The sequence below is a fragment of the Adiantum capillus-veneris genome, chromosome 10, assembly GCF_014529385.1.
Source record: "Adiantum capillus-veneris isolate H3 chromosome 10, ASM1452938v2, whole genome shotgun sequence".
Classification (NCBI taxonomy): domain Eukaryota; kingdom Viridiplantae; phylum Streptophyta; class Polypodiopsida; order Polypodiales; family Pteridaceae; genus Adiantum; species Adiantum capillus-veneris.
Window position 1 is genome coordinate 80655826 of NC_140940.1, and position 19438 is coordinate 80675263.

A 19438-nucleotide genomic window follows, 5' to 3' on the forward strand; every position below is an offset into this window, starting at 1 on the left:
TAGAGAGGTTTTTGCTTTAGATTGCACAAATGTTGATACAATGGTCCTAGATGTTGAGATGCGGATGGGATCTTGCTACTGATGGATCTGCAAGGCTAATAAGAGCTGAAAATGCAAAACGCTAGGAATGTTGAATGGGATCTGCAATTGTGACGAGGCTCTGGGCTGATCTGTTGTCGCGATGTCGGCGATGGGTCGAAAACCGAAAAACGTTGGCTGTATCTGAGAACGCTGGATGGTTTGCTTGTTTCAGTTTTTGCATCTCAAGTGAACTGTCCAATGTGATCCCATTTATTTTGGCTTTTAGGTATTTATTTTACTTATTTGTCAAAGTCTGGCAGGGCAATTTACTGAGGTTGCTATATAAGTAACCCCTTGCCTCCATTGTATACACATTCAGTTATTCATTGTCAAGGTTGATTGGTTCAGGACTCTCTCTCTCTCTCTCTCTCTCTCTCTCTCTCTCTCTCTCAGTTGTAAGGAATCAGCCTTCAAAGATTCAGCCACAACTTTGCCTTTTCCTTTGCTGTCTGGACTGTGCCATGACTGGTGTATTGGAGAATCTCCAGTGTTGCCCTTCTGTCCACTGCCTTGCTGCTGTTCATCAGATCGTTGGTCACCCGATTGCTGGTCTGGCTGGTCTTTGTTGGGTTCACTGCCCCCTGTAGCAGCTGATTCCCAGCTCCAGAGCCTGAGGGTGGGGAAGGAGGAATATTATCATCATCATCAGGTTTATCTGCTGGGTTGTCCTCCCCTTCCTCATCCTGCTCTTCTTCTCTCTCAGAATCCTCATCAGGATTATTTTGCTTATCAATATAATCCATGATGGCTTGATTGGCTAAGGCGTGTTGTATTCAGAGAGCTTTTCTTGCAAATCACTCTGCATGGTCTTCATAAGTGCCTTCAAATTGTCCATATCCATGGTTACATTGCCTTGTGGAGTCAGAATATCAACAAGGTTATTATAGATATATCTCTCTGTAAGGGAAGCCTTCAATGTAGTGTGGGTTGTCAGCAGCGTGTTGAAGTCAACCCGCTTCATTCTTAGCATAGTCTGAAATCTGTCAGCATTTCTTAAAGCTTCTGCCTTATCTTCATTTAATTGCCGATTCGCTGTTTCGACCTTGCACAGCTTTGCTTGTAGCTCCTTAATTGTTCTTGATGACTGATTTTCAGCAATACCATGCCTAAGAGATTGTGCCCCAATATCCTGGTGGAGTTTTTGAATTTGCTGCTGGCTGCTTTCCAGTTCTTCTTTTAGCTTAGACACTTCATCATTGGAAGCTGACACATCCATCATCTGTCCTAAAGTGTTGACAATGGTGTTCCATGATGACTGGAGAAGCACCGAGCAGCCATCAGCTACTGTTGCCGGGTCAGATTGGACTGGCTCATAAACCATGATGGGAGCCATGTATGGTAATGCTACCAAATCCGGTTTTTGAAAAATCAGTCGGCCTTTGAGAGGGTTATGCTGTAACTACTGTAGTCTATCCTTCTTGGCTATTGATAAAGCCAATTCAGTGAAAGGAATTTTGTTGGCTGGATTGGCAGGTGCTGAACCCTTTCCCTTGTCATTATTGACTTCCACTTGTTCAACTCTTGGCGTTTCTTGCTGGCCTGTTCCAGCACTGGTGTCTGCTGGAGTCTCTTTTTCAGGTATGACTGAAGTCTGGTCTGTTGAGGACTTTTCAGTAGGCAAGGACTTGACTTGACTCTCTAGTTGCTTTAGTAAAGCACTACTTTTGGCCAACGTAATCTTTGGTTTCTTTGAACCACCAGGCACCACTTATGTGGCCTTCCTCTTCTGTCCAGTTAGAGCCAACCGATTGCCTGGAGCCTCTTCGTCTGAAGATAGCTCTACATTGTTAGTCGTTGGAATGGGCTTCGGACTCCAAGCCATCCTTACATGGAAACTAGCTTCTGGAGTAGTTGCCCAATATAGAAATTGCCAGACATACCAAGCTTTGAATACATTCTGAGATTTGAGTTTGCCAATCTGCTTGAGCACATTGTGAGACAAGATCTGACATAAATTGATTTTAGCTGTAGCATTTAGTCTTTTTCAAGCAGCATGGCAAACATCTTTTTTGACACATATGTGGAATTGTTCTTCATGCTAACGGCCTCAACAACAAACCTGTAGGCTGAGGACGTCCAGTCCTGCTACTGGAACCCCTTGTGCGCTAGCCTTTCGTTTATTTTTGGATGCTTCATCCTCTTTTAGAGCCAAACTTATTTGCTGTGCAAACGCTGTGGTCGGCTTTGGCTCATTGGGCATCTTGACAGCATAGGCAATGTCGTCAGGTGTTGCTTTGACTCTTACACCATTGACAATAACACTGCCATCCTCAGCATTAAAAGAATCAAGAACCTGCTTGATTATGGCCGTGTCAAAATCTATCCTTGTAGCTTGTGCATCCACATGCAAATCCCATAGCTGCAGCAACACTTCGGCCTGCTTAGTAAACACATACCTTTGTATCTTGCTATGTGGGATAAGTGGTAGGGAAGCTTGAAGAGAGCTGATGATTGCTGCATTTTCATCTATGGTATCCTGTATCTTCTCCGACATTTTCCTTCTATCTATACACTGTGAGGACGGTAACTCTGTAGAGGAAGAAGACTTGTATATTCAAAGCCATAGCAAGGTGTGTCGGGTAGGGATAGACAGTGATCAACAGATTCTTCTAACGAGGAGGTTTGTGGTTGTAGTGAAGAGTCCTTAGAGCTTGGTGATGGCGAGTGTGTAACAGCAGGTAGGCGTCGCGCAGGAGATTTGTGAGGAAGATTGCCTACTCGCCTTACTGTTATAAGCGTTCGCGCCATAAAAATTTCACTACTTACCGTTCCTAGAGTTTGGTGCACCGTCGGCGACGTGGCATACATGCATTGGCTATTTCGTCCCATGTTCCCTTTCATGATTGTCACATGCATTTCCACTGGCCCTTTTCCCCATAAGAACTGATATTGGCTCTGACACTTTATAAACTCTGCCACTGGCACTATTTTATCACTTTGAGACTTTTCTGGCTCCGTCTCTGGTTCTGGTACTGGTTGTACATGGAAGAGGTTTAGAATGGCTGGTTCTGAAAGTTCCTGGTTATCAGCACCCAGAATGCCAGTATCTTCTTCTTTGCACGTCTCTTTCTCATTAGAATAATATAGCTTAATTTTGGCCCCATTATAAACACCTGGCAGCAGTAGTCCAGATAAGTTCTTCAACCTCACTGTGCCATTGGAAAATACCCAGTCTTAGGGCCCAATTTGGATTGATAAAGCAAAACCAAGTCTCCCTTCTGGAACTCCCTAACTTTGATTCTTCTATCATGCCAGTGCTTTCTTCTTTGCTTAACAATTTCCTGTTCGAGCATGGCACGTTGTCGCAATTCATCCAACTGCACTAATTCTTCCAGTCTATGTTTAAGATTATGATTAAAATCTAATCTATATTCTACTGCCATTCTGAGACTGGGAATCACGAATTCAATAGGCACTACAACTTCATTACCATACACCATTCTGAAAGGTATCATTCCAGTGGTAACTTCATAAGCTGTTCTGTAGGCCCATAGAGCAGTCTAGAGCTTAAGATCCCATTGATGTGGTTCCTTCTGAACAATCTTGGTTAAAATGTTTTTGATGGTTTTGTTACTGCTCTTTGCTTGACCATTGCACCTGGGATAATAAGGAGTTGATTTCCTGTGCTTAATTGAGAGCATCTCCATCAGAATTTCCATGGTATCATTTATAAAATGTGTCCCTTGATCAGTCACAATCTCAATGGGGTATCCATAGCGGCAAATAATGTTGTCAAATAGGAAAATAGCACTTCGTAGTATTATTTGGAAGAGCCTTGCAAGGCCTCTATCCATTTAGTCGACAAGCTATTTCATTATTTACTTGGTGGTATCGAAAATCATTCCTAAGGCTTCTCTCTCTGTAGTAGTATATCCTTGTTCAACTTGACTGAATCTTCGACTGACAAAATACACTGGATAATCAGTCCTCCCTTCTGGTTGAGCCAGTATCGCTCCCATTGCCAGTCCCGAAGCATCAGCATGCACATGGAAGATAACATCCCCAATCCGGTTGTCGGAGTACTGGGTTACTAATAATGACAATTTTAAGACATTGGAAGCTCTCCTCACATTCAACAGTCTAGATGAACTTACTCGTTTTCTTGGTGAGCTTATATAAAGGTAATGCCTTGGAAGCAAACATATGAACAAATTCTATAAAAATTGATATATCCCAAGAGTGAACTTAATTCTGATGCTGTGCGGGGTGCCTTGGCTTGCTGGACACACTGGATTTTATCATTGGCCATCTCTATGCCATTCTTGGACACTATATGCCCCAGTAATTGTCCCTTTCAGACCAGGAAAACAGATTTGAATGGATTCAAACAGATCCTCTTCTCCTTACAACGTTGGAAAACCATTTTCAGTAAGAGCAAATGCTTCTCCTCAGTTGAGAATACAGTGAAGTCATCCATAAATATGGCAAGAAATCGATGCAGGAATTCACTGAATATCTCCATCATGCAACGTTGGAATGTTGCTGGAGCATTGCAAAGACCAAATGGCATGACTAAATACATAAATGTACCCCATTCGGTAATAAAAGTGGTTAACTCCTTGATCTTCTTAACATAACTTCTCACTGAGAATTTCCCTTGTCTAATCTTATCTAGCTCGCAGAGGATGTCCTCATCACCCCTGTTGTCTGAATACTTCAGTCTGAAAGCCTTGAGCAATTGTTATATGACCTAAGTTGGCAAGCTAGGTAATGGTAATACCATTTCCTTGCTACATCTTTCAGTGTGAGGAAAATATTCTCCCTAGTCATCTTCATCAATATTCTTCAACTCAGCATACTGCCCAAAAGCTTGAATATGAATATCTGGATCATCTTTCTTTCCTCCTTTGAACACTGGGAAAGAGATCTTCAATCAATAAGTATAATCATGCTGGTCGGCATCGTCTCTGCTTCTTCTAACCTTGGGAGCCTGACTTCGTCTTGAAGACTTCTTGTAGTGATCTGTCTCAGCATCCAGTCAACTTCTTCTTTAGTTTCAGTCTCTGTCTCTTCTTTGGCTTTCCTGTTGGAATTGTGACGATTGCCGTTGGCCTCAACTGCATTGTGTGTGGACCGAGAACTCTTGGTTTTGCGTTCCTCACATTCAGCCCTTCTCCTCCTGGAATGACTGGAGTGCTGAGAGTCCCTGGCCTCTTCAACCTAACTGTGCTCCTCCTGAGCCTCAGTCTCACTCTCAGGGTCCTTCTTAGGATCAGACTCTCTTTCTGATACCTCAACAATAGGGTCGACGCGGTTGGAATTAGTGCCTAACCGGGTTGACGGTTTGCGACCACGACTGACTTTGGGCGCCATGTGTGCAACTGAAAATTCTAAGTGGGAGATAAGAGTTTTCTGGTCGAAGAGTGAACAACTCTAACCACCGTGATCGCTAAAATGGAATTGGAGCTGGTCTTTTCAGACAGTTGATTCCAGTGTTAGAATTTAGAGCTACTGGCCAGTTATGTCGTCAATTCAGTTAGTGAGACTGGAACAGAGTACTGGATCGAAACAGAGAATTGAACTGGAATGTTATATTGAAACGAGAGACATAACTGAAAGACTGGAAAAAGTGTTTGTAGATTCAGCTTAATAGCTCAAGGATAACTAGTACAGTGTATACTGGGTTTAAGCCCAGATGATTACAGAAGCAATGATTACAGGGTGAAGCTAGAGGCGAAGAGCTCGTAAACCCGAAAGTGCTTAGAAAGCTAAAGCCAAAAGACAAAAAGTCAAGCAGCTAAGAAGCCAAGAAGCCCAATTACAATGTAGCAGGTCCTATTTATAGCTCTCAGGAGTTACTGTAGTAACTACCTGCGGTAATTACTGCTAGTGTGATTGCTCCCCGCTGTTCGGCCTTCTAAGGGATAATTCCCGCCTGCTGGGATTGTCCTCGTCTTCTACACAGGGAATTACAGCATGCTGAAATTCCGTTACAGCTCACCAGAAAGTTTCTAAATTGCAAGGGAAACCATCCTAGACATGTACTTTTGACCTAAAGGGTATTTGGCATCGTTATGTTACCGAAAGTGGGTCAAAAAGTGGCAATTCAGCCCTCGCCAGGTTTGGACAGCTTTGTTTAGACTGTGATCTACGTGTTCTAATTGAATAAAGAAATACCAAAAGGGGCGCCAGTCTTTGGGGCCTACAAGGTGTCGGTCTTTATGTGTGCAGCTGGATGCATTTGCGCTCTCTTTTCTACTCAGTGCTCTGTGTAAAGTTAACAGGTAATTGGATTAGTACCACCCTCTACTCTAGACAGACTAGTTATAGGAAGGCCTCTTTCTCTCTCAGGAGAGCGGTACATCCAAGAATTGTTGGAAGCATTTGGTATGTCCGAGTGCAAACATATCTCAATTCCCATGGATCCCAATCAAAAGTTGTCACAGTTTGATCTCCCCCTTGTAGCTGATGCTACACAATTTCAGAAACTGGTTGGTTTTCTCATTTTGTACTCAACACCCAATTTGATGTCAGTTTCTCAATGGGACTTCTCAGTTCTTTCATGTAGAAACCCGCCAAGTCACATTTGGAGCAGGCTCTTCGGACTTTGCGGTATTTGAAGACGATTAAGTCATCAGGCATACACTATGCGGTTAAAAGTACAGACTCCCAGATCATTCTACAAGGATGTAGTGATTCGGATTGGGTTGTAGATCCAGATGGAGACGGTTGACTACAGGTTATACCTTTTCTTTTGCCACATGAGCAATTTCATGGAGCAACAAGAAACAATCTACAATTGCCTTGTCTTCCACAGAGGCAGAGTACCATGCTATTTGCATTGCTACATGTTAGTTAGTATGGATACGGAGGTCACTTTTGGAGATGGGCTTTCCCCAGCAGACGACCATGATGTACTCTGACAACCAAAGTTGTATAGCCATTGCCAGGAACCTGGTGTTCCATGCCTGGACTAAGCATATAGAGATACAATACCATTTTGTTCGTGAGAAGACCCAGGATGACTCTATCCGACTAGAGTACATCTCGACTTCGGATAACCTTGCTGACATCTTCACCAAACCTCTTCCACATGCGACATTATCTGTAACAAATTGTTGACGTGTCAAAGCTTAAAGAATGGAGCCAACTTGCAGATGTCGGCTGAGGGGCCTAAACCCTAAGAAGAACAAGTAACAGAAGAAGTCCTACCAACTTATGGGAACCCCGTTCGATGGGGCCCCAAGTGACATAAAGGAAGAAAATAAAGCAGGATACGGACACACGCCAAAAACTGATGACGTGGCAGATTTCCGAAAATTGCGCTGAGATGATGACGTGGCAGGTTGTACGGACTTCCGCGTTTTGCGTTGGTTGATGACGTGGTAGGTTGTACTGATTTTCATAAATTGCGCTGGGAGCTTTTTGGCTTTGCTTTTGGACCAGATGCTTTTGAGTTTTGAAGGCTTTTCATGTGAACTGCTTTTTAGGCCAAGGGCCTTTAAATATGAGGTTAGGGCTCATTCTCTGGCATGCTTCCTGGAGAAGGTGCAGAGTCTGGAGTACCGGCTTGTACTTTGTTGATGCAATATAAAGAAATACCAAAAGGGGTGCCAAGGTTTGGGGCCAATACTCTCTGGGGTGGAATTTCGCCACTCCGTGTCGTGTGTCGTCTCTCTCTTTAAGTTCAATTGTTATTGAAGTGTTCAGTTTGCTCTTTTCTATTGGCACGTGGTGCCCGTCTTGTGACAGTGGTATCAAAGCATCAGGCGTGTGCATTTTAAAAAGCATACCGGTCCTACAAAAGAGCAGACAGAGCTTTATTTGAGGTATCTTTGCCCTCGAACCCGGACTTATTAGCCACTCTCACCCTTACTTCATCGCTCATCGGGCGGGTTAAGATCACTTGCAAGAGAAGGATCCAAGATTTGTTTCGAGCTGCTGTTTTTCTTAGAGGCAGTGCCATACAGATGTTGATAGCTACCAAGCAACATACTCCAAGTACTTGGCAAGCTTTCAAGAAATCTTTGCCCGAAGTTATATGGTTTCTGACATCTTACTTCGGAGTGCAACTTCTGGCAGAGTGGGTATCCTGAAATGCTTGCCATGGAAACCCTAGCAGATTATAACTTGAAGTTTCTCGACTATAACTTGAAGTTTCTCGACATCTCCCAGTGGATGTCTCTTCATGAGTAGATGACCTTGGAGGTCCAATGCGATTGCTATCTTGGGACTACCATCGCCGCCAAAGAAACACTGTTTATCCAAGAGCTGATGGACCATGCTGTGCTCGGCTACGACCTTATGGAAGAAACTCAACCCTAATTTTTGGTGCAGGTTTCAGGATGGAAAGTTAGTCGACTTTTCGAGCTCGACTGATGTCGAAATTGCTTTTTAAGTTTCAAATCTGTTTGAGAACTTGTTTGGTGATCCTGTTTGGAATTTGTTTGAAATGGATGGTATCTGCTTTGAACCTGTTTTGGTGCCGATTTGAATTGTTTGACTCTGGTTTGATACTGGTTTCAATGATTGGTGATTTTACTCCCGGATGGAGTAGTGAGAAATGATGTTTAAGAATGCATGTTCATACTCATGGCCCGGACCCTTGTGGTTATTTGCGGGGGGAGTATTGAATGATTAAAAAGTGTTGTTTTTTTTAACTCATGGCCCGGACCCTTGTGGTTATTTACGGGGGGAGTATTGTTGTTGTTACTCATGGCCCGGACCTGGATGGTTATGCGGGAGGAGTATTAAGAGGTCTGAGTAGTGGTTACTCTCAGCACCTCCAAACGACACAGGCTGGGGGGGGGGGGGTTTGGTTGTAAAAGGCCTCTATATCTCATGGCCCGGACCTTTTTAGGTTATTTGTGGGAGGAGTGATGAGGGAGTCGTTGAACAGCTCATGGCTCGGACCTGGATGGTTATTTGCGGGGGGAGTGTTCATTGGCGGCTTTATGTTTCTATGTCTTGTAACATGCATATGTAAGCATTTGCGTTGCATTGTGATGTGCCAATTACTGAATATTCCTAATTGGATGAGATTGCCTGGATATGTAATATTTTAGTGCATCAAGACACCCGTGGAAGATCAATATGGTCTGGGTGTGATGGCTAATTTTACTACGCCGGAATATCAAGAGTTCCGATATGGACGAAAGGAGAAGCTAATTCCTTGATCAAAAGAGCAGAAAGGAGAAGGTAACTCCTTGATCAAAACAGCCAAAAGGAGAAGCTAACTCCTTGATCAAAAGTGCAGAAAGGATAAGCTAACTCCTTGATCAACAGAGCAAACTGATTGTTCCTCGGAGTGTCCCTCGGAAATTTTTGAGCTAACTTGAGTTGTTTTGCAAATATGCTGTAATTGCGGATGATTACTCTCTTTCAAGAAGGGGAGATGTAACAAATTGTTGGCGTGTCAAAGCCTAAAGAATGGAGCCAACTTGCAGTGTCGGCCGAGGGGCCTAAACCCTAAGAAGAACAAGTAACAGAAGAAGTCCTACCAACTTATGGGAACCCCGTTCGAGGGGGCCCCAAGTGACATAAAGGAAGAAAATAAAGCAGGATCCGGACACACGCCAAAAACTGATGATGTGGCAGATTTCCGAAAATTGCGTTGGGATGATGACGTGGCAGGCTGTACAGATTTTCGTAAATTGTGCTGGCAGCTTTTTGGCTTTGCTTTTGGACCAGATGCTTTTGAGTTTTGAAGGCTTTTCATGTGAATTGCTTTTTAGGTCAAGGGCCTTTAGATATGAGGTTAGGGCTCATTCTCTGGCATGCGTCTTGGAGAAGGTGCAGAATCTGGAGTACCGGCTTGTACTATGTTGATGCAATATAAAGAAATACTGAAAGGGGCGCCAAGGTTTGGGGCCAATACTCTCTGGGGTGGAATTCCGCCACTCCGTGTCGCGTGTCGTCTCTCTCTTTAAGTTTAGTTGTTATTGAAGTGCCAAAAGTCTGTTCAGTCTGCGCTTTTCTATTGGCACGTGGTGCCCGTCTCGTGATATTATCCTCTCATGCTAGCCCCTTGGACTTGTTTCCCGTTCAGGAACTGAGAGTGGGTGTCAGAGTTTAGTTTCCTGTCCTGTGGCAGCTCCAATATCTCCCAGGAGTAGATTAGGGAGTGAGGGCTGTTTTGTGGCTGTGCTCAGCCGTATTTGAGGTAGACGTACCTGTTCACGACGTTGCACTTCATTGTCTTGCTCACACGGTAGGTTGGCACGTGGCGGGACTCTCGTTCCTAGGGTTTCCCGGGGTCAAAGTCTCGACTCTTTAGTATTTCTGCTACTAAATATGTGTACCAGGTCACTTTCAGTGAGTTTACATTCTAGGTCATTTTACCAAGGTCGTGGGGTTCAGGCTGAGGTAGGGCAAACTGGGAGTTTGCCTATATAGGCAGCCCCCCTCCCCCTCTTTGTACTTTTGGCATGTTATACCTTAACGTTAGCATTGCCATCATCTTCGTTTTATCAACAATCATTATTGACTTCATCCTTTGAGGTAGAGAGTTTTACTTGTGACAGTTAAATATGCAGGACATTGTTGATCCCCATTGCACCCATTTTGTATGTCTCCATCATCCACCATTGCCAAAGTTTGTCCTCTGTACCATCATTATGGGCACAATAGCTTCATATACATTCGCTTCATCAACATCCCATCATCCACGTCATCGGCATAGCTATTCTTCCGACGTGTGGGGCCAAAGTTCAGCCTAGCCTCATCATAAGTAGGAGGGATGTCACATGCACACGTGCTCTCTGCGCTATGTGAACATGGTACCGCTACATCAAGGCATCATTTGTGGTTGCAATTGGTGAGTTAGTACACATTCATGGGCATCCAGCATTGTCATCAACATAGCCATGCATAGGCACTACAAGCTTGCTTGGTCTCATGCCAATGAGATAGGAGATATGCAAACATTTCACTGCACCGTTATTAAGCCTTCATATTAATAACTCGTATTTTATAATGGGGGATTATTTAATTGATGCCCTACCTCATGCTTAAAACATATAAAAGAACCTTGTGGAGCCATTACAAGCAGATTAGAGTTTACTAGGTTGGCTCCCTCCCATAGTTTGGGCCATCATCATTAGGACCTTGGCAGCCCCTCTCCACCAACATACTAGGCGTCTCATCTCTAGCCTCTTCTAGCATTGGAGTAGCCCCAAACTAGCCATTGCCATCTCTTTTGAGGGCTTGTGTTTTCAGCCCATTCTCCTCCTGCAGTTGCGTTTTAGGTAGCTGCGTTCCCGCCTTGGCATAGGCGCCCCCCTATGTAGTATGGAGTCTCTGCTCTGCCCCATCACCTCCTTCAGATTGCATTTTCTGTAGTATAGTGCTTGGTCATCACATCAGCCTTAGATCTCGAGTTCTCATCCCTACACAATCTTCTATAGTAGCCTCACATCAGCCCCATCAGTTTAGCTGGTTAGCATCAAGCCTAGCACCCATGGCCTCCTTGTCATCAACATCTACATCAGCTCAGGAAGGTGCATTAGACGGTCGGTGAAGGCTGCCTCAATTTGGTTACCTAGAAGGCTCTAGCATTGCATAAGCATAATGTACTACCTCTTCTACTTAGCTTTTTGTGCAATAAGAAGTAAATACTTCTATGGCAACGAAGTGGGGGGGGGGGACTTTTGTGGTATTGTAATTTGTCTCTATCATATTTGTCTCATCTCTTTCCATCTGACATCACATGTCTTTGTCTCCATCTCTCCTCTCTCAATTTCTAAGGGTCAAAGAATCCAGTAGGAACATTCACCATAAGGGTTGTGTTTTTTGTAACTTATGTAAGCTCTCTGGAACAGGTCATCGTTCTGCTCTTCCTAACATATGAGTATGGCGTTTGTGCGTCCATATGAGTGCATGTGTCTTAAGTGTAATCTAGTTAACTTACTATATGGGATTACCTCTTTTCAAAATGTAACATGTATGGACAGCTGCTTTTAAAAATATGGTTGTGTTTGCAGACATGTTCTACTTTGCAAAGTGGTGCAAGCTTCCTTAACTTCCAGGCACTTGGTTTTGATGATTTTTTTATTAGTTTAAGTTGATAACTCTTTTTAATGTATCGACAGGAAGCGATCGATATTGCTGCTTCTTCATGGAGTTTTCGATGTCTTTATTGTGAAATTAGTTAATGTCCACTCTCAAGAATGGTTTGCTTGTTCTTTATGGTGGTTCAGACCCTCTTTGAGTTCAATGTTTAACTAGGTCTTTGTGGTTGTTCCTTCAGAGGATACATCTCCTTGTGGTGTTTGGCAAGTCTCAGAAATACAAGCAGAAACTGAGAGAAAGAAACTCGCTCCTAGTCTTGAATCTGAAGGTATCATGCTATTTCCAATGGATATCTGTTTTACAATTAGAGTCACAAGTGGGGAGCATTTGAGATTTCTCATTGTTGTTTTTCAATGCACAAGAGAACGACAATCAGACATAATTATCATAGACAGTAGATTGTTAAATTCAAAATTTAACTTTGTTGGATGCATGTTGCTAGTTTTGTATATTATCACCTTAATTTTTAGGTCTCATATTAGTTAAGAATGAACTGAAGTCAATCTTATCTCGGCCCTTTGTTGTTCTTAAAGAGTTTGAAGTTAAATTATTTGTTTTTGAGTCTCGTCTTTTGATTTCAAGATTGAGTTTAAGATTGGATACTTAGATTGTGGATGGCTTCTAAAAATTATTGATGATTTTGGGAGATAACTTGCCTTTTTGGTTTGTTTTTCTTTCCGCTTTCAATTTTGTCAACTATACGTGTTGTTTGTGTCTCTTTTGCTAATTTCAAGTTTATTTAAAGTTTGCTTTTTGATGCATCTATATTATTATATTTTATTGTTAGTAATTTTTGTGTTCATATTTTGCATCATTTTCGTAGTTGGAAAGTTTATATTTTTTTGACCTTAAAAATGTATACATGTATTACAGATAGCAGCAGGAATGGTGTAATTTTCAAAGAAAAATTCCAATCTCTTCGTGGTTTGTCTTTGCCATCTCCTTGGCTACGTGCAAGTCGTGTTGCGATTGCTCCTATATCCTCCCCTTGCCAGCGCACCTTTGTGAGAGGCTTCCAAGGTGGCTCCTACAACGAGGACACTATGCGGTGAGTTGGTGTTTTTCTCCAGAAAAATTTAGCTCTCTACAAAATATCACACATTAGGCTGCCATTGTTCCGTAGTAAGTTTTTTTTGCATTCCTATTGTATGCGAATGGAGTATATGCGAATGGACTATCCTTTGTTTTATGCTTCTTTTTGCATTTCCGGTGTATGCAAATGGGTTATGCTTGGAACTGTCCAATTCATGCTTCGTTAAGAAGTTGCTAATGGTATGTTATCATGTCTTGAAAGGTATGCAATGCCAAACCCGACAAATTGGGGTATTCTCATTGTGCCTGAGAAGACAGCTTATGTAATTGAGCGTTGTGGGAAATATTTGAAGACATTGGATTCTCGCATCCACATTTTAGTTCCTTTTGTTGATAGAGTAGCCTATGTGCACTCATTGAAGGAGAAAGCAATTGCTATTCGGGACCAGCGTGCAACAACAAAAGATAATGTTAGCATTTTATTAGATGGGATTCTTCACATTAAGGTAGCCCACTTTTTTGATTGTTTAAATTTCTTTTTTGGTGCAATAGTATGGACTTTGGTAGTTTCTTTTTTTTCTTTCAGATAGTGGAGGCCTTCAAAGCATCATATTGTATTGAGAATCCATTAAATGTTGTTAATGACTGTGCTCAATCTATCGTGCAAAATGAAGTGGCAAAAGTTACATTGGATGAAATTTTTGAAGAGATTGACACACTAAATCGAAAGATTGTGGTTAGACTTTCTCTTGCTTTTTGGACCTGTCAAATTATTTCTTCCTGAGCTTGTCTCTTGATGTTGACATAAAGGTCATCAAGTGATTCACTGCATCAGGTGTTGTGGTTGTTAGAGGTTTGGTAGCTCACATCATACATGTTCGAGGTGTGCCCAGGGGTAGTGCATTTTCACCTACGGTAAGAGGATTTTTCTTGTGAGCAGCAAGCCTTGTAGTGGTTTGTTTAAACCAATGGGCCCCACATGTCAATTGAAAGAACAGAACTTGAACAAACCACTTCAAACACAATCAGAGAGAGAGAGAGAGAGAGAGAGAGAGAGAGAGAGAGAGAGAGAGAGAGAGAGAGAGAGAGAGAGAGAGAGAGAGAGAGAGAGAGAGATGTTTTACATTCATAGAGTCCGAAATCAGCCTATGAGACAAAACAATGTACATGATAGTGTGGCATCTGTGGATTGAAGGTACAAAATAAAAACTGTTATAGTGTTGCTGCTAGGAGTACTAGGGGGGTGGTGATCCATGGGTGTACAATAGAAGGTATGAGGGGATGGAGCTCTATCTCAAAGGGAGAAAATGTGAAGGATCTATATGCCCATGGAGGTCAAAACATGAGATGCATCAATCTAACTAGCTCCATCTAGTGCCATAATATGGTTGAAGTATGTGATACTGGGGGGTCGGGGATTAGAAGTCCTCTGAGTATCGCTGCATCGCTCTCTTCCGTGCTGCCGTCATGGTTTGGTAGTGCGGAGTGTGGATCTCTTGGTGATGACGTCGTTGGAGCGGGGGGGTGCGTGTCTCGCTCACCTTCTCTGCCTGCTGGAGTGTCACCCCTCATTGTGAGGTGGGTACTGAGTTGATGTCATGCTGAAAATAGTTGGGAGCTGTGACTGTTTGTCACTCTAGTAGCAGGTGTCTGTAGAAGACGCTCTCTTTGCCTCTAGTAAAAACTGTCCCAAATGTAGTTGGTCTCTAGACTCCAAGATCTTTCTCAGTGTTTCTGGTCGTGATACCCTCAGGTGTTGCACATATGCATACATGGTGCTCCTTACTCTCTATCTCTGCCGAGCATAATCGATATGTCCTCTCCTTTCGTGGGGCTCTACTTGTCTCTATATCAAGTATGTATGATGAGACTTTGCGGTGGCCAATCGTCACTCGTGAGGGGTGTGGCATGTAAGTGTCCATATGCCGTGGCCGCTAGATGAAACTGTCTGCTAGTATGGTCAAAAATTGCTCTCTGTAGTACAATATCTTCGTGGGAAGAGGCTGTCTAGGTGCGATTCAAGTCTCTCTGTTATATAGGTGCCACAAATCCTAAGGGCTCTATGTCGCTCACTATTGAAAGGGAGGTACTCTCTCCCTGTCTATTCCATGTAGTTCAACAGGCCACGTCATCACTTTGTGACATACCCCCCTCGTGAAAGAAATCTAATCGCCTTCAATTACGCATGCAAAACCAACATAAGCCAAAAACCAGCTCATTAGGCATTGACTCTTAAGTACCGACGCACTAGACAACACATATCCAGTGCTTGCACAAAGACGATGGTCATTGAACATTCACATCACTATCCCTGTAGAGATCTTAGAGGAGAATCATGATCATTGTAACGTATCTAGCAATCACATCCAGATCTCACCGATCTCTAGCGAGCACATATGTCCAATTCAGTTAACGAGTTCCCATTACGTAGTACTTCTTTCATAAAGTCATACAACAGAATATCGTCAGCCCATCAATACCCTTGAAATCTCAAAAGAAAACAGTGACTTTAATCCATCTGGGTAATCTGTGACAAAGGAGCGGAGTAACTCCTCTCTACAGGTGTGATTACAATTCTTTCAAGAGGGGGGAATGTCAAAAAGTGATGACGTTGTTAGGCATTTTTTGGATAAGCATGAAGTCACTAAATCATGCCAAAAAGCTTGGCCACTAGCCTCATGTATATATGTGTCCATAGCCTTGCAAGTTTTGGAAGTGGCCTTGTAAAAATTCATGTACAAAAGTGTGATTTTACCAAGCTTGAATGTTGATGTTTTGGGTTGTTTGAGACTCCAAAATATGGTCTTTAATAAGTATTTTCAGTCGTGCTTTATAGCTTGTGAATTGGACTTGTATATCATGAGTTATGAGCATCCGAAGCGGACGGTCTCAACTTAGAAGGTGATTGCAGGTGCATGCGAGAAGGGCAACTAGGCCAACTTGGGGGTTTAAGATTAGAAATGCTGAAGTTTTATATTTCTGGAGATAGCCGAGGTGATGGGCTTCGAGCCGTGTGTTACGGTGCGTCATTCGGTGACCGGAGCAACAAGGTATGCCTCGAGGAAAATTGTCCGAGAAGTCCTCTCATGCTTTGGGAAAAGCTGGGAATCTTTGGGGAAGTTGGGATGGTGCCAAGTGGCAATGGAGTAATCCCACATGGGGAGGAGCAAGTGGAAATTGGAGGTTATAAGGGGGGGAGTGGGTACCCCCTAAGGTTGTATCAAAGGGGCTAATGGAGCTTCCTTGCCTTGCTTGTGGGGGCTCATGGGTGTTGGGGGAGAGAGGGGGTGCCCATTGTGAGTTCCCATTGCCTGGACAGGGGCCTCGCCATTTTTTTGATCCCCGGACACTTTCCCCCACCCCATTCCTTGGTCAAATGGTCATTGACAACTCATTTTTCATCCAAAAAAGGCCAAAATTGGACCAATTAAAAGGTGCCCAAGGAGAGAACCATGTCAGCTAAGAGGAGAGAGAAAATCCCTTGGGATAAGAGCAAGAAAAAATCCCCTTTTAATAGCTGCAATTCCATGCACACCCTTTTAATAGCTGCAATTCCATGCACACCCTTTTTCCTAACAAGACTAGCTTTTGAGAGAGATCCCAGCTTGTAACTCTATCGTCTGTTGTCGGAATCAAGCATATGGATACTCTATGGAGGTCTACACGACACGAGCTTCGTCTTTATGATCTTGGTTTTCAGTAATTTTAATCATGGTTTGGGTTATGGCTGTTTCCTGTCCAAGTTTACAGGTGCTCGACATAGGTGTTTTCCACAGCTTAATAGTGTTTCCTTCTGACGGTGTGGTGTGTGCAAGGCTATAGACGATGTTAGCGTGCAAACAAGAAGGAAAACAAGAACCTCTATAGCCTTACACACACCACACCGTCGGAAGGAAACACTATTAAGCTGTGGAAAACACCTATGTCAAACACCTATGTCAAACACCTGTAAAGTTGGGCGGGAAACAGCCCTAACCCAAACCATGATCAAAATTACTGAAAACCAAGATCATAAAGACGAAGCTCGTGTCTTGTAGACCTCCGTAGAGTATCCATATGCTTGATTCCGACAACAGACGAGAGAGTTCCAAGCTTTCGAAGATGGGGTCTCTTTCAAAAGCTCCAAAAAAGCTAGTCTTTGTTAGGAAAAAGGGTGTGCAGGGAATCGCAGCTATTAAAAGGGGATTTTTTTTGGCTCTTATCCCAAGGGATTTTCTCTCTCCTCTTAGCCGACATGGTTCTCTCCTTGAGCACCTTTTAATTGGTCTAATTTTGGCCTTTGTTGGGTCAAAAATGAGTTGTCAGTGACCATTTGACCAAAGAATGGAGTGGAGGCAAGTGTTCGGGGATCAGAAAAGTGGCCAGGCGCCTGTGTAGGCAGTGGGAACTCACAATGGGACCCCCTCTCTCCCCCAACACCCACGAGCCCCCACAAGCAAGGCAAGGAAGCTCCATTAGCCCCTTTGATACAACCTTAGGGGGTACCCACTCCCCCCCTTATACCCTCCAATTTCCACTTGCTCCCCCCATGTGGGATTACTCCATTGCCACTTGGCACCATCCTCCCACCTCCCCAACTTCCCAAAAAATTCCAAGCTTCTCTCAAAGCATGAGACGACTTCTTGGACAATTTTCCCCGAGGCATACCTTGCTGCTCCGGTCACCGAATGACACCGTAACACATGGCTCGAAGCCCATCACCTCGGCTATCTCCAGAAATATAAAACTTCAGCATTTCTAATCTTAGACCCCCAAGTTGGCTTAGTTGTCCTTCTCGCATGCACCTGCAATCACCTTCTAAGTTGAGACTGCCCGCTTCGGATGCTCATAACTCATGATATACAAGTCCAATTCACAAGCTATAAAGCACGGCTGAAAATACTTATTAAAAACCATATTTTGGAGTTTCAAACAACCCAAAACATCATCATTCAAGCTTGGCAAAATCACACTTTTGTACATGAATTTTTACAAAGCCACTTTCAAAACTTGCAGGGCTATGTACACACACATACACACACACACACACACACACACACACACACACACACACATATATATATATATGAGGCTAGTGGGCAAGCTTTTTTGGCATGATTTAGTGACTTCATGCTTATCCAAAAAATTCATGACAACGTGGCATGACCAAATGGAAGAGAAATGGCCGAGTGGATAAGAGAAACTGAACTAACCAACTTGAAGAACTTATGGAGCACAGGCCGTGGGCCTAAAACCCTAAAAACCCAAAGCTAAAACCCTGAAGCCGATTTTCGTAAAACGCGTTTCTAAGGTGCAGCGGAAGTGAATGTTGAACTTTGCTCAAGATGAGTGCTCCAAACTGTGCTCAAGGGTTCCTTTTACGGAATTGCTTGATTGTTTTCAGGGACATAGCCTTGGAAACAGTTTCTGCACCATGCTTTGTCACATACCTCTCCTCGTTTTGGATCTCTAGATACTATAGGTGTTTGGCGCTTGACCATCATATTTATCTTCACAGATGCACTCTTGGATACGTCTCATTTGTCATCATTTATGTGTTGTTTGCTACGGATATGGAAGGAATTACGTCTTGCTTTGATTCGCCACCTACCTTGGTGTCTCGAGGAGACAGCGAGGCAGCCACTTGTATGGAATGCATATGTGACAGACTTAGAAGGTCGTCAGCTAGGTGTGCATGTTTGCATGTTTATATGCATGTGTATGCCTGTGTGCTTGTGGGTGGGGTGTGTGTGGATGATTGCATGATGTTTGCTGCGTGTTCGTTTGCTTAATTCCCCTGTTTTTTCTCAATAGGATCCGGTGTTTTGGATATGTGGTGGTCATGAAGGGTTGGACGATTGAGCTTTTAGCCTCTTCTTCAGCTTGTTCCATGCTATGTTTTTGCTAATGCAGGTTGTAGAAAGTCATAGCCCTGTGGTTGTGAGGCTATCTCTCTCCCGGAGTTTTGATGCAAAATCTTTGGCGGTGGTGGTGCTTATTTTGCTTGGATACTGCTATGTCCTGCTTACAAGAGAGAAGATCTAGTCGAGATGCGGTTGGGATGGGCGTCCAGTGGCGGACGGACGTAGTGTGAACTTGGCCAGTGTGGTCGGCCATTATTATAAAAGGGAGGCAAAGGCCTCATTTGTAGTTATCGACCCCCAATGGTAGAGTGCCATTGGTTAGCCCGTGAGGCTAGGAGTGCGCTCGGTCACCTCCAGGAGGTGAGGCGAGGTGGTATGGGACGCTCGGTCTTACAGGTGCACGCCTACGTCCTCGGGCGCTAGCCCTAGCACGGGGGTGCTACCGGATGGTGGCTATGGTCGGGTGGTTTGTC

General features: G+C 43.5%; 1 protein-coding gene across 3 annotated transcripts in view; it reads left to right on the plus strand.

The window, feature by feature from the left end:
* The window catches only part of LOC147449137 (uncharacterized), a 65528-nt gene that overhangs the window by 9327 nt on the left and 36763 nt on the right, over positions 1-19438 (plus strand). Inside the window, exons 1-5 of one of the 3 annotated variants that reach the window (XM_086521702.1) lie at positions 12084-12168; positions 12269-12358; positions 12964-13138; positions 13385-13628; positions 13709-13858. In XM_086521702.1, coding sequence (XP_086377828.1) covers positions 12099-12168; positions 12269-12358; positions 12964-13138; positions 13385-13628; positions 13709-13858 — 729 coding nt within the window. In that variant the 5' untranslated portion in view covers positions 12084-12098. Of the gene's footprint in view, positions 1-12083; positions 12169-12268; positions 12359-12963; positions 13139-13384; positions 13629-13708; positions 13859-19438 lie in introns of those variants that run through there. The other 2 variants (XM_086521701.1, XM_086521704.1) reach the window with 2 other exon arrangements.